This window comes from Chenopodium quinoa, unplaced genomic scaffold, assembly GCF_001683475.1.
Source record: "Chenopodium quinoa cultivar QQ74 unplaced genomic scaffold, ASM168347v1, whole genome shotgun sequence".
NCBI lineage: Eukaryota > Viridiplantae > Streptophyta > Magnoliopsida > Caryophyllales > Amaranthaceae > Chenopodium > Chenopodium quinoa.
Genome location: NW_018745067.1, coordinates 224,914 through 241,566, shown reverse-complemented (window position 1 = coordinate 241,566; position 16,653 = coordinate 224,914). Strand labels below are relative to the sequence as shown.

The window sequence follows — 16,653 nt, the reverse complement described above, 5'->3', positions numbered from 1 at the left end:
GTATATAGTGAATTAAGCTTTAACTCAGTGGTATGTGGTAAAAACTGATACGGAGTACACCTTTTATTTTATTATTTTTTTTATATAACATAATTGGGAATAAAATGACTATAAAAAAGAGGAGAGAGGAAATTACCAAAATCATCTATCTCTCTCTCTTTTTTTGTTTAAACCATTTAATTAATAATTATTACAAATTCATAAGAATTCAAATAATTAAACAAAAACTCAAAAAGATCAACACAATCATGCAAATTACAATTATAAATGAAATATTTGAGGAGAAAGGGAAATAAGTACTTGAGGAGAGAGAAATTATTGGAGAAAGCAATTCATCGTGACTTGTAAGGAATCATCATTCAATAGCTTGATTAATTAATTAAGCACTAAAAAATGAAATAAGAAACAAAATATAGATTTGAAAAGTATTAAAATTATGGAAGGAAGAATATGGAGCAATGGATGATTTGGATCAACAAGTATTGAAGGAGGAAGATAAACGTCGGGTGTATTTTACTAGAAAATACTCCATAATTGTATTTAGAGGGTGGTGCAGCCAGCTTAGCTGTACCAATGTGCAGCTAAGAATATACGAAGAAAATATCACTTAAAAAATGAAGAGAATAAATTATGAACCCAAAAATAAAATCCGATAAAGTTTTAACTCGATAAAAATATAAAAAATTATCCAAAAAGATTGTCGAACATGCCCTACAACTTTCAGTCATCAATACTCAAATAAAGAGACAAAACTCACCTCAAATTACCGTCTTCTCCGCGTCCAAAATTCACAAATCCATGGCGGGCTTTAAAAAGTTGGAGGGAACTTGAAAATAAAAAAAGAGCGGCAAAACTCATTAAAACCTCAAAATCGCTCTTTTCTTCCCTTCACTTCTCTTTCTCTCTCCTCCGCTCATCACTCTAATGGCGGCGTCTTCGTCTTCTTTCCTTTCTACCAGAACACGAGCAGGTACGTGCGTATGTCGATTTTCGATTTCCAAAACTTCGATTTTCGTTTTAGATTGATTCCTCCATTAATTTCATAATCGCACTTTTAACAAATTGAAGTTGTTTGATTTTTCTCGAAAATATTACAGTTTGATGCTTGGATTATTTCAGTTTTATTTTTGTTAACTTCGGAGGTTTATATTGAATCTGAAGCAATTTAATTGATCTGTTTAACTTGATTTTCGAATTTTCTAGAAATATTGTTGGACGGTGAAGTTCACTATTTTTGAAGGTTCATCTAGAATCTAATGCAACTAATTGATCTGGTCAATTTGATTTTTAGACTTTCAGTCTGTTTGTTTGCTTTATTTATTTATTTTATTTAAAATTCTAGGTTAATTACTTTTATTGTGTGGGAAAGACGGCGATTAAAATTTGTATTCTAATGATCTGGTGGACTTGAATCTCAAACATTATAGATTTGTGCTTAAGCTTGCTTTATAATTCGTCAAAAAGGCGGCGACTAAATCTGTTAGAACTTAGAAGTTAACCATTGTTGAATGTTCAAATAAAATCCGAAGCGATTAAATAATCTCTTCAACTTGAATTCGAAGTTTTCTAGGGTTTTTATGAAGCCAGCGGCAGCGACTGAAGTAACTGAACCAGTTGAACAAAAGGGATAAACTCAAAAAAAAAAAAAAAAAAAAAAAAAAAAAATAAATAGCCTTTAATTAATTTATTTAAATTTACCTTGTGGTGGAGATGGTGGGTTGCAATTTGCTAGTGAAGTGTATAAGCGGTTACACATATGAGTAATAGGAGTAATTGATACTATTCAATGCTAAACCTAGACTTTAAATGTGCCTTGGAAAGTATCAAGGCTGTACTGTTGTTTTTAGTAAGACTAAGCTAATTGTTTGCTCGATTCTATGCTCTTTTTTGTTGCTTGTGTGTTGCTACAAATGTTTAGAATCTTTGCTCGCGAAGACACTTGGTTCCTGTGTAGCAACTCGATCTTACATGATTGAAACTCAGGCTATGTTGTGTTGCATTGTTTAGGTAGTGAGAACTCACTGAACTACTAATCTTTTATTTTCTTGCAGATTCGGGGCTTGTTGAATGATGAATCTTCCCGGAATGTGAGGCAAATTTTGAACCAATTTAGAAGCCAGTCAAAGGTAGAATGCATTTTCTTTATTTACTTTCTCAATAATATATCTAATGGATACATGAAACCCATATGGTTATTATATTTATAGAGCCTTTGATTATGGTTCCAAGTATCATGTTTACAACAGAAAGCAAAAGCATTGACTTTTTGCAAAAACCATCTTACACACATTAGTGTACCTAGAATAAGGCTTATCTCCTTTCAAAAACAGAAAAAGAACAAGGTTTATCTTGGTTTATAAACCAGGTTATCTTGGACAGATGTTTCGATCTTCTGTCAATGTTAAACCTGTCATGTTCTTGTCCAAGTGTGTAACATGACTATATTGTGAACATTTCTCGTGTCATAATGAAGAGTCTGGGTAACACAGTGAATTTGTTTTCAATTGTGATGTGTGAAATATGCTTCCTACTGTCTTCCACGGTTTGCCTCAAACTTTCTTTTTTTACTAACCGTGTTCATTGCTTATTTATTACCGTTATTAGTTGGTTTTTAACTAAGATTTTCAGCAAAAAGCTAATTTGAAACTTTAACCTCAAAGTTAGATCATGGCATACAATTTAGTTTGCATGCATCCGTGTACCACTGCATCTTGATTTACTGTGTAGTGACAATTGCGTTGAGCTTATGATTTTGTTGGATGCGTTGAAGTTTTTAACTGTGCTAGATGATATTAACTCCAAGTCCTCCCTGTTGCAGGCTTGCAGCTTGTCAGATATTCATCCTTTCAGAAGATAGGGAAATCACTTCAACCTAACATACAAACTTCGGGATTTGCTGGTAAGATACTTTCTCACTCAGATTTAACAATTTTGTGTTTCACCTACGTGTAACATTATAAGCCATAGCCCATGAAAATGATTTGTTTTTTTTTTTTTTTTTTTTTTTGACACAAAAAAATGAAATGTTTTTTCAAGAGCTTTGTTGCTTTCATCTGCTATCTATAACTGATGTACAATTTGACATAATTTATCTGCTAAATTTTTTTACCAACTTGTTATTCTATACACTATTTAACTATGTCTTGACAACACTGCATAACATTGTCGGATGCTGAATTTTCACTGAGAACATCTTTCTTATCTCAATGTGTCTGTCATGAAGTAGTGTATTCACATATGTTGATCTCAATTCTGTGCTATATTCTCCTGCTGCAGAAAACTTGCTCAATTCGAGCATGAATTTAAATTGCCTACAATCTATGTAAATGATGTACAAGGTCATTATCTTGATACATTTCCTAATTCCATATGATGCTATTCCCTCTATAACCTCACTGACATTTCTGTGACATCAATTGTCAGTACATGGTCACCTACTCATCATATGTCTTACCTTTTGCCCCTCTAGTCATCCTGCTGGCTGGAAAATGCAATCTGGCCATGAGTGGACGAGGTGCCCTTTGTTTTTTATCAAATCCCCTCACACAAACAAATCCTGCATTGACATTAAAATTAAGCATGAACATATAATTTTCATATACTGGTTGGTGTGCGTAGAGTTTTACACACTTAAATCATATTTATGCATTTTCCCCCTAGAATTCAAATTACTTTCATTATTTTTAATTTACCAAACACTATCAAAATTTGCAATAAGCTATTTTCTATCACTTTTTACTACAAAGTATTTTGTTACTTATTACTATTTTCCAAAAAAGGTTATATGAAATATGAAAATATAGCTGAATCAGGAAAACTATAAAATTTTAGTATGATGCAAAATGAGGTTCACAGGGCTAAAAATCTGTTTGAAAACCATTATGATAACTGGATTTGTGCAAGAATCCAAGTTTTGCAATCCATGTCAACAATTTAAGCAGCTTCTACTTTTAGAGATTATTCATGATGGAAAGTACCAACAAGGTATATCCAGTTTATGCATTACTGATTTCTATTAAATCTAACACAAAGTCAGGCTCATATGCAATCGAAAAAAATGAGTTTAAGCATGTTGTCGTCACTAAGAACCTTAGTGGGGGCTGGGAACTGGAATAGAGAGAAAGAAGAAAAAAGTTTTAACAGTGACAGTGTCAAATAGGGTATTTAACTGCTTCATAAACTGAACCCTGAATCTAGTCTTCCTGGCTCCTGATACGTGGATGCATTACAGAGGCAGACTTAGGTCCTTTAATCTCACCCCTTGGTTCCCACAGACTGCCTCATTCTATGCAGGGGTGGGCAGATTATTTGGTGTCTAAAAAAACAACAGGTTTTCAAAACCTTTCATTCCCTCCCCACCATATTAATGATGTTGACATGGCACAAAGAAGGTAGTATTGAAGTTTGAACGTGATAGCATTTTCTTTCTAATAAAGGTAGTTGCAAATTGTTGAGGATGATGGTTGGAGGATGCTCTTGTCAACAACAATTAAGAGATGAGCTTAGAACTAACATTATTCCCATGCCTCTTTTTAACTGCCTAACACAAATTAATGATTGGGCAAGCAAAGGACTGTTTTTAGAAAGGAAGTTGTAAGGTGTTAGTGCATATAAAGGAAGATAGATAGAAGCTTAGAAAGTAGCCGACCAAGTGAAGAAAAAATTCTCAGTGCTCTTTAGTAAATTAAGGGGCGGGATGGACAAAGGAACATTGTCTCTTGTGTACTCAGTGTCGGCTGTTCATCTTTAAGAGATTTATACTTGAGAATGGGTTTATTGTATTGAAGATTGTGCATTGCTCTTACTCGTATAGAGGCAGCCAAGTAGGGGAATACACATCTGTTAGAAGGTGTGGTAGGAGGTGAAGGCCGCTAACGTTGTTACTTTTTCCAAACTTCTTAAAGAGTCAAACTAAATTTTAATATACTTTGAACTATAGTTGTGTGGTTTTTTTTTTTATCCTTATTGTAAGAGCTGAGCAGTGATTATATTTATGTCAAAAATATATTTCTCTTCATTTATATTTCTAGCTGTGTGGTGAAATGGAAAGAATTACAGGAGAGGGAAATATATGTGATTATATTGCTCAAGGATTCATTGCCATAGTTGGATACCTCTCCAGAAGCAATGTTGAATGTCTTCAGTGGTCAGACCTGGGCGAAAAGTTTAGAAATTAGAATGAAGAATACCCACACATGCGAATTCAAACAATTTTTCTTTCAGTACCTCTAAATATGGTTGGAATTGATGTTCCAAAATAAACAGTACGTCTTGGAAGGTTCCATAACCAAGTCCTGGGGACTGGAATTGGATTAAGACTGGATTCATGGTCAGCAAATACCTGCATACGATTAATAAGCTAAGTATGGGAGAATGAGCAGCAAAAGATTTAATGTTCTGATGAACCCAATTGACTGAACATACCTCATTCACTTGGAAATATGTTCCATTCAGTGGGAAGCTGCCTCTCATTGCAGTTCTGCATGGTATCTGAATAATGGATTGTGGCAAGATTTAGTACTCTACATGACATGTATGACAAATGAAGGTATACAAAATATCTGATCTCTTACCAGAAGTGTACCCCGTACAGTCTTGGAGTTTGCTTCCCGCTGACTGCTGCAATAAGAACATGTCTCCTCATTGCACAATATGCTGGGATCTTCAGAATGACATTTTCTTTCAGGAGGTTCAATAGAGCTTGCAGTCTCACCTATTTTGGGCATCAATTAGTATGTCACAAGTAAGTTAGTGAGATGAAAACTGGAACAGGACTAGCCCCCTTGACTATCCTCAGTAGAATCACCGTGATAATATATGTACACTAATTGTACTTACCTGGAGTCCATATTGCAAGTAGGTATGAACATGGATCGTCAGGCTCTCTTTTGTCCAACTGCAATTGTGCAGCTATCATGAGAAAGTAACCAAGGTAAAAAGTGTACATAGATAATGCAATTTATAATTAGCTTACCCCTTTCAAGAGAGGATGTGCGTCGGGAAGTTCATAGCTGCAAATGTCATTCAGAAGACAGTTAGTGGAACTAAATCTATTACATAGAAAACAGTCATATATTTCTTGAGAAGGGACTTGACTTTAAATGAAATTTTCTTGAATCACATACTGTCAGTTGAAAGCAGAGTGTAGCTAGAAGTTTGCATGAAAAATAGCTGTTTGGTTTCTGTTTAATTCTTAAACATATACACCAGCTAAAACAGGTGTGAAAACTATAATTTTCATACTATATCCAACTTGCCTTAATTATTGACCTAGATTAGGAAATTTTGTTTTTATGTTACAGTAAAATTCAAATATTCATTGATTTAAAAGGAGAAAGCACTACAGCAATACTCTGCAGGGTAGAGTTGTTAACTTACACATGATGCTCTGTTCTCAGTCGGCTAATATTCTTGAGCTTTGGTGTTGGAATTGAAGCAGCTTCAGGTGTTAATGCCACCAAAGCATTTGAATTTCCATCCATGTAATTTTGTAGAGTTCGAGAGAATTCTTTCATATTGAGCTTAATTGTAGGTATTTCATCAGGATCTTCGTAGTCTTCAATATCACATAATGTATGTTCCTGCTCTGGTTCTGGTTCTGGTGATGCTGGTACTTCAACTATCGGTTCACAGTTCCTAATTTCAGATTGCCTCTCTAGTTGATTGATTGTCTGTGGCGAGGGTAGTGCCAGTGGGGAAGATGAAACTGCACTTGGATGAGCACCATTATTGCAGTTGCTTTGTGAATAAGAGGGGGGCAAAGGCAAAAAATTGGTGCTAGCTTGTGGATTTGGATGTGCTGAACTGCCCCCACTTGAAGGCATAATGCTTCTTTCTTCTGGCCCTGGAAGGGCAAATCTAGCACTGCAGCCAACAATAAATATTTACCCAATTATAAAAGTTTGGTTACAAGGTAGTTAGTAGCATTACGTATAATTTGGAAACTTGTTTGGCAATACTAATTTGCAGTGCAAGCAAATAGTTTTTCTATAATCCATCCAGTTCTATTGAACTGTTTCACGATCCGGTACCTTGGAAATTTGAGTTTATACCCTAGGCATGAAAATCCCTTCTTTTTTTTCTTTTTTTTTTATAACATATATATTTTTTTTATTATTATTTTTTTTAATATATATATATATATATATATATATATATAAGGTGCCGTATGAGATTTGAGTCTGTAGTTGTATACTTTTCACCCTCTAGTGTGTGTGTTTTGTCCTAGGATAATGCTTGTATATGTTTCACCCTAGCTTAAAGCTTGTGTAATTATTTTTATAACGACTATAAAATATCTCTAACTTCATTCTCATTTCTTTTATGGTGTTGGTAGGGTTTGCAGATAAAAGTGTCTAGTGGCAATCTGCTCTGTTCCAAGTTCATAAAGAGGTTTTCCAAGGAAGCTGACAGCTGTTACAACCATCCGCTTGATGCCTATTGTTCAATACCTTGTAAGGTAAATTGATTAGATCAGATGGAATACTAACCTTGCAAATGCACTGGCAAAATGTCTGCACTCTCCTCTCAAGGGACAGGCATTGCAATTAGGCTGCCTTTTGGTGCAAAATACCTGCGTGTATTACAATATAATCCTGTTATGATCTATTAACGAAAACAAACGCTAAGAAGCTTTTTCGATATCAATGTACCTTTCCAAAAGTGATCAAGTGATAGTGCAATTCATACCTGAATCACATATAATGACATTTACCAATGGTTAAATTTTATTCATTAAATTAATGAATGCAATAATCAAATTAAAAAGAAAAATAACATCAATATAATATTGTTCTTACAAAGTCTTTTGGTCAAGCTTGCAAAGCCGTGGCCACAAGTACTTTTGAATGGACTCTAAGATAGGGTACCTGATGCAGCAAATGGTGTTAAAACATCTTTTGAAAGGAGTCATTAACACTGTAGTAAACATTGACTTTGTACAACTTACATTTCTAAAAGATGCAATTGAAGCGACTCCGGTAGGGGTTGAAGCGGAACCCATCCTAGCCGTACAGCTATTCGTCCAACGTTGGTGTCAACCTAAATAAATATAGCCCCCAGTCAGTATGAAATAATTCTTTCTAAAAAAAATTATTTTTGAATGAAATTGATGTAGACTTACGGGGAAAGCAAGATGGTGCAGTGTCAAAAGTCGCACACATTCTACACTCTTCAATCCCAACCCTCTAAAGCTCAATAGGTATTCTCTGAATCATTAACAAGAAATTGGGCATTATGCGGTTAGTGGTAGTTTATGTCATGACTGTTTAAGTAGAATGTAAATTTACAATAGTGTATGGAATTCATGTATTAGCATTAATTGTTACATAATTAAGCACGAAGCATAAAATTAGCTGTTATTATGTAGGCATTTCATTATTTGATTAATTCTCTTACTTTGCTTTGTCTGGGGGAATATCTCTCAGCCATTCCATGTCAGTACTGCCATGATCCTTGACCAGCCTGTCCAATAGAGCCTGTACAATTATTTGGGATTAGCAATGATGCAAACAATTTATGGGATTGAACTTAGACAAAACTTGTACAAGCCAAATATTTGATTAATAAGATGTCACCTTTATCCGTTCTGCAAGCATGTTGTTCATGCCCCTCTCCTTAATGGTTTCAGCAATTTCATTCACATCAGCATGTCTTACTGCTTCCCAGTCTAGAGAGTCCCTTGTGTTTGCTGGTCTTTCTTTTTTTATACCATTAGGCTCTGCTTGTTTTCGCAAACTGTCCCAGTCAAATGCATCAGCCTTTACCTTTCCTGCCTTTCCTTTACCAGGTTTGCTAGAATTTGCATTTGTTATCTCTGACAATCCACCTGCTGCATATGTCTGTACTGAGATTTTTTCAACTAATTTTTTATCAGTGTTCGCCCTTTTCAATTCTGCAGTACTTTCAGTAACATCAGCATTTACTTGATTTTTCAAGTTTGCTCCTTTCCAATTTGAACTTGTTTGAACATTTGCAGATGAAGCATTATCTGATGGTTCCTTTGCCAACTGATTTTGTGACTGCATAACCATATTATCACCCTCAAGAACATAAAATGAGCGTATATTTTCTGGAAAAGATCTTGGAATGCTATCTGAAATTTTCTCTTGTGTAAGTTGTTGCACTGTTGATTCTGTAGTCAGATTGCTTTGTTCTGTTGGTGAGCTGTTCTCATCTTTTCTTGATGTATCGGGAGATCTGCTATCTGCATCTGGTAATTGAAAATTCAGATTCAACTGGTCGTTTGAGCAGATTCCTTGTGCTTCTGGAGAACTTTTTGTTACATGATTGATGCACTCTAGTGGATCTTGTTGGGTTTGACTGTAAGATTCATTAAGGAAGGGACTCTCTGCCATCTTTAGTAAACTCAGAAATGGGGTGGAACAATCAAAATAATTGGATTGGGAGCTAGTTATTAGAGGCTGTGTATTTATATAGTTCTCTGAAAAGATGCTCATGGTTCCAGCAGTCTGCAGATTTGGAGAGTTGATGGAGTTCTGGGATGACACTACTGAGTGTTGTGATGAAGTTGCATCATCTTTTGCTCTATCATCTCCTAAGGCACTTGCTGTCTCTGTCTCTGTAGTCTGGCTATTAGCATTATCGACTATTGAGTTATTGGGGGTTTTTTCACTGCTTTCACTGGAGTAGTCCTTCGGGCTAACTGAACCAGGAGCTCTTCCAGTCAATTCTTTGCTATTGACAACTACCTTCTCTTCACTATGGTCAATTTCATGGATAATCCTAGTATTCAAAATTGTCTGATCTACTGTCTTCTTGTTCCAAGTAATGCTTTCCTCTGGTTCAATTATACAAACATCTGGCTCAACAACCAAAGCAGTTGTTGACTCCTCTGAAAGGTTGCTTTCACTTCCTTCTGACTTGAGGGGAAAATGAGCGGCCATTGCCATGAAAGCAGAACTGCAATCAAACAAGATTTAAGATACTTCTCATTCAGGGCATGATTAAAGTAGAATTAAGAATTCAAGGGATGACAACTAAATTAAATAGGGAAGATGAGTGGAAGTGGTGTTTGACAAGGGAGGAGGAAGAGATAGAGGGAAGATGGGTAATAACTCCCCCTCCTCAGAGTAATAATAATCCCCCCAAAAGGGTATTAATTTCTGGATCCCTCTTTAATCAATCACAATTTCCACCCATTTACCTGCTCTGTTATTTGTCTATTTAACCTTTTTATTCTTTACCCCTACCCAAGCATGTTCTTAGTGGAATATAATGATCTCTCTATTTCAGCATGGTCTTACCTAGAGAGATGGTCTGATACATTCTGAGTAAGAAAGACTCCAATAACAGAGTCCAGAACAGATCCTTTCCAAGGAGTGAAGCGTCTATCTCCTGTATAAAGCAAACATGTTGTTAGTGACCAACTTCATTACTCTTGGCTGAAGGTAAATTATGGTATACTATAATTTCAGCTTTTATGTAAGTTTCTAAGCTTTGAAACCCGTGTTATGAATTCAATCATTATTGATGATGATGCATGTCTAAATTGAAAATTGATTAACGGATAATGCTTAATCTCTACTCACACTGAACGAAATGTATTCATAGGCTCAAAGCTGATGGAGTTGCAACACATAATTATTAGCATATAAATGTGTTTACATCTTTTTGCTAAATAATTAATACCTTATATTAACTTTTGAGTCGGTAGTATATGTTTATTCTTTATTCTGCAAAGTTGCATTGTCTTGTAAAAAAGTTAGCATCAAGGTTTAAATTGTATTAGACTTTGGACTCGGAGATGTTTAAAGTTCTAAATTTCAATTGAAAGGCTTTAGTATTAGTTTGGGATTTACAATCGTGCAAGCCAGCCCTTTAGGAATGTACTTGAGCTTCTCTCTTTGTGATTCGTATTTTCTTTTCTTTAGAAAGAATCATATTGGTATCTATTATAATGAAACATAAAGAATAGATAGATCAAAAGGATTTTAAGTCATACCTTGAACAAGACGCATGCGGGCTATGAATGAGTCCACACGCCCATGGAAAACACTTCGTTCATTTTCCCACCATTTTGCTTTATCCTCATCAGTTCCATCAACACCTTTATTGTCAATGTTTTCGAGAAGAAGTCTCCACACTTTAGTGGTCTCATCATCAAGGTCAACTTTAGCTCGTTGACACCTCTTCCTAACAGGATCAAAGGGACCATCAAATGGCACCATAGTCCCATCTCTCCCATAAACAACTAGTGCATTTCTCGCATTTTTGGCCTGCTTCTTTGCCCGATATGGGACCAGTGCATTCCGTTCTAGAAGTGGAGTGCTGTAACCTTCTCTGTTGATATCCAGCAGCTTCATTCCTTCAGTTATTTCTTCAATGGAGCTGGAGCTGGTTCTTGCCCATGGTAGTGCAGGAATAGAACCTGCAGCAAGTGGAAAAATGAGTTATATTCCATCTATTAAAAAATAAAGAGTTATATTCCATTTTGGAGGATGCAGAACACCCCATTATCTAATATTTACCTGTTGCTTTTCTGGCAGACTGATTAGCATTATACAAGACGAGGTCCCATTGCTTGTTGGATTTCCTAGATGTCCTCTTTGATCTTGGGTTTGATGTGCTTGCAGCTTCTAGGGCCTCAGTGTAACCATGTTCTGAAGCATCAATTTTCTTTTTGCGAGGACCTTTGGGTCCTGGTTTGGGAGGTAAGACAGATGAAAGTCCCATCAGTGGGGCCAAATCACGAACACGAGTAATACCTTTTGATCTCTTTTTCTTCAACCTTCCCATGTCAGCCCAAGTATTCAATAGCTGCATCCTGTTCTCAACACTTCCCATAAGTAACCCGGCATGATTATGAGACATTGCATTTACTCTATAAGAAGCAGGGTTGCAGTAGTACTTTGATGCAGTGGAATCAACTCTTGGATGATTATGAGTGCCGGCTTCCTGGTTGATATCTCCAGATGGAGCAGCAGTACATGGCATGCTTGATATGTGTGTCCTTTGTACCTTCTCAGTTCTCTTTTTCTTGCAAATTTCGGGAAAGAGAAAGGTGTGAAGTTCTCCAATTATAGCATTTCCAGAAATTGTGCGGTTTTGCTGCCATAAGGCACAGTGAGTGGCAGCATCCACACTTCCAGTGGCAACATCTGTCATGCAGGGATTTCTCCTCTTTGATCCTCTTGTATTTTTCTGTTCGTTGGAACTTGCACAAGGGCTTGAATTGGGACTTTGTGCCAGACGAGCATCATTTCTGGATGAAACCTCATCGTTGTTCCCTGACAAATTGTGACGAGCCTCATCTTTCCCCCCTGAGAGGATAATAAGGTCAGGCTGTGCACTATTTTGGTAGTCTTTTGTGGGAAGTGAGAAGTGATTTTTGAGTTCCTGAGTGTGGGTATAGTTAAGGTCATAACCATTGCACACCCTTGATGTTTCCACCATCAATTCTTCTCCCTGTCTAAGAGTATCTGCATTGTCACCCTTGTTTGGCTGTGGCTCAGAATACAAATATTCATTTGACATATGAGGAAAGTTACTTTCTGCTGCTTGTCCATTCAAGTCAAAGTTTAAGGATTTTCTGCAGGACTTGGTGACAAGTCCCGATGGTTTTGAATCTCCTTCGGTTTCTCCTGTAGGTGTTAACTCTCCTGCTTCAGTTGCTCCTGCAGGTGTTTGCTCTCCTGCTTTAGCTTCTCTTTCTAGAGGAGTTGCTGAAGGTGTGTTCACCTTATTCTTCCGCACATACTTTCTTTTAACTTGTGCATTCTCCTTGGGATCAGTGGGCTTGGGAGTTTTGGGTTTCGGAGTCTGTCTAGGCTTCTTTTCGCTTACAACCTTCGGTGTGTACTTTCTTCGCCGAGTTTTCTTCATTGGCGTCTTGTTCAGGTCAATAACTTGGTCGCCTCCCTTGTCAGGGTTGTGATTCTCTTCTGTTATGGAGACTTTACCAGGTGATGATTCTTCTGTATTGGGAACAGCGACTTCTTCATGAACAGTCTGAAGGTTGATCATCGCTGCAGCAGCAACTTGTTCAACTTGCTCCGGCAACCGGTTCTGCTCATTTGGTCTTTGAAAAGTGTCAAAAGGTGAGTTCCCTGGAGCCACATTATTGTCAATTCTCCACCGAGAATCTGGAGTTGCAGGAGCAAAATTGGAATAATTTCCATTTGCCTGCTTTGTGATTTGAGAAGAGTTGGCATCATAAACACTCTGGTACTGCTGAGGAGAAGCACCTACAACACACCATTGCTTAGTATCAGCTTGTGGAAATGTTAAGAACAGTAATATCCAACAAAAGGGTATTTAGAATATAAAAGTAGAGATTATATATGCAAGCATAGAATCCATTCACCGTATTCCCTTTTTCTTTTTTCGAAAAATATACTACGTATACAATATATTTTTAATTTGTCAATTTGCCAATTCAGATGGCCAAATACTACAGAAAAACCATTATCTACCTCCCGGTCAACAAGCCTTAGTCCCAAAATGATTTGGAGTCTGCCCATCTCATACATCAAAAAAATAGTTAATTTTCTAAAACGAAGGATTAGTGCAATCCCACTTTAACAACACTAATTTTTTAATGTCTAATTTATATGTGGGTAGATCTAGCAATCTCCAAACCCCCCAGCCTACTAAATTAGCCTTTTTTTTTATAAAAAAATAATAATTTTTTTCCCGTTTATATTTATCACAAAACAAACTTCATCACTGTTTTTTCCCAAGTTTTCCACCACTTTATAGAGGTCTGCATGTGTGGTAAGGATGTTGTGAGATACAGAGCAAAATGGTAAAAAGAACAACCTCATTTCACATAACAATTTAATAATCAAAGCTTTTGTAAAAACAAAAGAAAACTTACAATTTTGCATTTCTCCTCCAAAAATCGGGTTGTACACTGGGTTGCCATATAAGTTGGTATTATTTCCTGCAGGAGGCTGATTATAATCCCAACCTTGTTGATAAACTGCTGCATTTCCCATTCCCAGTCCCAGGCCAGAAGCATCATTCCTGGCTAACAGACTTGTATATGACATATTCTCAAACTGATCCATAGCTGCGGCGGCAGCAGACGAGGAGCCGCTGTCTCCGACTCCATTTTGTCTCCATTGCATTGATGATTCCCAAGAACTAAAGTAAGGGTAACTACTGTTATTACTACTCTGAGCGGCCGCCATGGCTGCGGCCGCTACTGTCGGGTTTGTAGAAGGATAAGCCACCTTTGTTCTCCTACCTTGGCTATTCCAAGTAGGCAGATAATCCTCTAAACCCCTTCTCTGCATTTCTCCTACATTATTATTACTCTGTAAATTATTGACTAATCTACCACTACCATCATCCCAAAGGTGGTGTTGTTGGTGATGGTTATTGCTACTGCTATTGGGGATACTGCTACTACCATTATTGATTTCTTGAGAAGAAATTGAATAAGATAAAAGAGTTTGAGCATGATCATTTTGTTGAGAAAATCTTGACAAATAATTCTCAACTTCACCATTTTCATAGATCGGTCCAAGATGAGGCTTCAATGGGGTTAATGGAATCCATGACCCTTCTATACCAAAATCTGTTACAGTTGGAATTGATTTTCCTTTGTAATTTTCCATCATTCAACTCTTTGGGAAATTCACCCAAATTCTAAAAAAAAAAAAAAAAAAAACACTTATTTTTATTTTTTATAAAAAAAAAATAAAAAAATAAATTGTGTTTGTTAGATGGGTTGTTGGAGAGAATTGACCAAAATTATTTCTTCCCCAAAACTATGCTCTCCTGCAAAATCTCCTTCAGGTTGAACCCATTTTTCCTTTATAACCTGCAAATTCGGGGAAATTTGTTTAGACAAGAAAGCAATTAAATCAATAAATTTGGAATAAAAATACCCTGAATTTGTTCACAGAAATGGTAAAAAAAAAACACCCAGAAATCTTTTTAATTAATTAATTTACAGCTGAAGCATTTTAATTAGCCCAGATTCACAGAATCATAAAATTTTGGGCTAATTAAGTAGCAGATCTTTCAGATCAGAGCATTCCAACCCAGCTGAAGAACGATATAATTTTTTTTTAATTTATTAAAAATTAATTAAAAATCAAAGAAACAAATTTTATTCTGTTTTTATTGCTGCAAAAATCAGTAAAAATCCCCCCTCCAAAAAAAAAAAAAAAAAAAAGCAAAAAAACTGATCATTCTTCAGCTGATATAACTGTGATTTACAGTTCAGTCTGCAAATTTCCACAACACCCAAAAAAATGAACATTAAAAATTTTCAGAAAAAAAAATAGTATTTAAATTGGTAAACAAGATGAAATCAGGGTGACTGGTTACCGGAAAAGTGGGTCAATGCCGGAGATCTGCCACCCTTTGAGCGGTCGAGAAAGATAAAATGGAGTGAAACAACAGTTTGTGCATTCAGAGAAGAGAGAGAAAAAGAAGAAAAAAATATGTGAGAAAAAGAAGAAAGAATGGGTTGGGTGTGGTGGTTTTTCTTTATTTATTTTATTTCATGTAATTATATTATGTAAATAAAATGGTAATGTAGGAAATTGTTTGTTGTTTGTATTTGTAGGGTAGAGCTTTTCTCTCTTTTTTCCCACCTCACTCTGAAACTGATAATAACACCTTTTCCCGGTAAACCAATAATATAATTTTCCATGTGCTACTACTTCTCCATCCCCTTCATATCATATTAGCACGTGATATTTGATTTTGATGGTCAAAACATACTCTGTATCAACTTTATTTATACCGGTGATTTTAATATCCTTCATTTCCATTTTTGTTTGATTATTTCATGTTATGCGTGATTTATTATTATCTTTCTATTATTATTACATATACATGAGAGTATCAATTTATTTATTGTAGATAAATTATTAATTGTTCCATTGATGGTTTGGAAATCAATTAAAATATTTTTCCTATTGTTTTTTTAGCGTGTGCGTATGTGAAAAAGAAGGGATATTATTCAGCATAATACATGTGATACTACTGTTTATCAATTAAGAGATATCTTTTATTCATATATTTGACCTATTTCATTTATTATGATTGTCAATGCATAAATTTAACCATTAATATATTTTATAATTAAAAAATTAAATAAATAAATGAATATTATGATAGCATTTATTAAGGTGATCTTTAATAAAATCTCATAATTATGTTTTCTCTTACCTATAAATCACAAGTGATGATCAAACAATGATGTGTAAATAGCGTAAAAAATTAAATCAAATTGAATCAAACAAAAAAAAATAGAGAAAATATTATTATATGCTTCTCAGAGCAATAAAATATATTGTCAAAGTTTAATAATAAAAAAGTAGAAGTGTCATATATCTACACATACACATTAGATAAGACTTTTTATATTTGCATATAGGACCCACATTACTAAAAGTGATTTCTTACCTGCTTTTGTATATATTTCAAGTATCTTCTTTGCAGGGCATTTCTATAAAGATTTACTTCAACTCCCTATAATGCTAAAAAATAATAGTCAATCATTACATTTGAAATATAATGTAATGTGGGGCTAATAAAGTCAAATAAGACAATCTTTTTCGAAAAAAGATATTAAGTATAACAAAAAATCGGTAAGAGCACTCACAGCAGTGAGGAGAAAAGCCCTCACGAGTAAAAATAAGGGTGTAAAAAAAATACCCAAGCATTACGTTA

At 35.4% G+C, this 16,653-nt stretch overlaps 1 protein-coding gene and 2 long non-coding RNA genes across 3 annotated transcripts; 2 read left to right on the top strand and 1 right to left on the bottom strand.

Annotated features, from left to right (window-relative positions):
• Positions 1–362: 362 nt before the first annotated feature.
• On the top strand, positions 363–9,065 carry LOC110709405. Its single transcript, XR_002508929.1, has 5 exons — positions 363–970; positions 2,052–2,126; positions 2,819–2,899; positions 7,337–7,459; positions 8,978–9,065. It is a non-coding gene; the product is annotated as an uncharacterized LOC110709405 (long non-coding RNA).
• Positions 3,178–15,741, bottom strand: LOC110709404 (protein ROS1-like). The gene is made up of 20 exons (XM_021887625.1): positions 15,301–15,741; positions 13,838–14,788; positions 11,490–13,205; positions 10,964–11,389; positions 10,266–10,356; positions 8,577–9,921; positions 8,398–8,477; positions 8,123–8,207; positions 7,949–8,040; positions 7,800–7,868; positions 7,653–7,689; positions 7,491–7,573; positions 6,379–6,864; positions 5,975–6,011; positions 5,839–5,896; positions 5,574–5,713; positions 5,425–5,490; positions 5,227–5,341; positions 5,115–5,153; positions 3,178–3,556 (listed from the first exon to the last, which is right to left on the bottom strand). The coding sequence occupies exons 2-20, from the start codon at positions 14,583–14,585 to the stop codon at positions 3,435–3,437; spliced, it is 5,835 nt and encodes a 1,944-aa protein (XP_021743317.1). The 5' UTR covers positions 14,586–14,788; positions 15,301–15,741; the 3' UTR covers positions 3,178–3,434.
• Positions 9,928–10,532, top strand: LOC110709407. Its single transcript, XR_002508930.1, has 2 exons — positions 9,928–10,114; positions 10,255–10,532. It is a non-coding gene; the product is annotated as an uncharacterized LOC110709407 (long non-coding RNA).
• Positions 15,742–16,653: the final 912 nt, after the last annotated feature.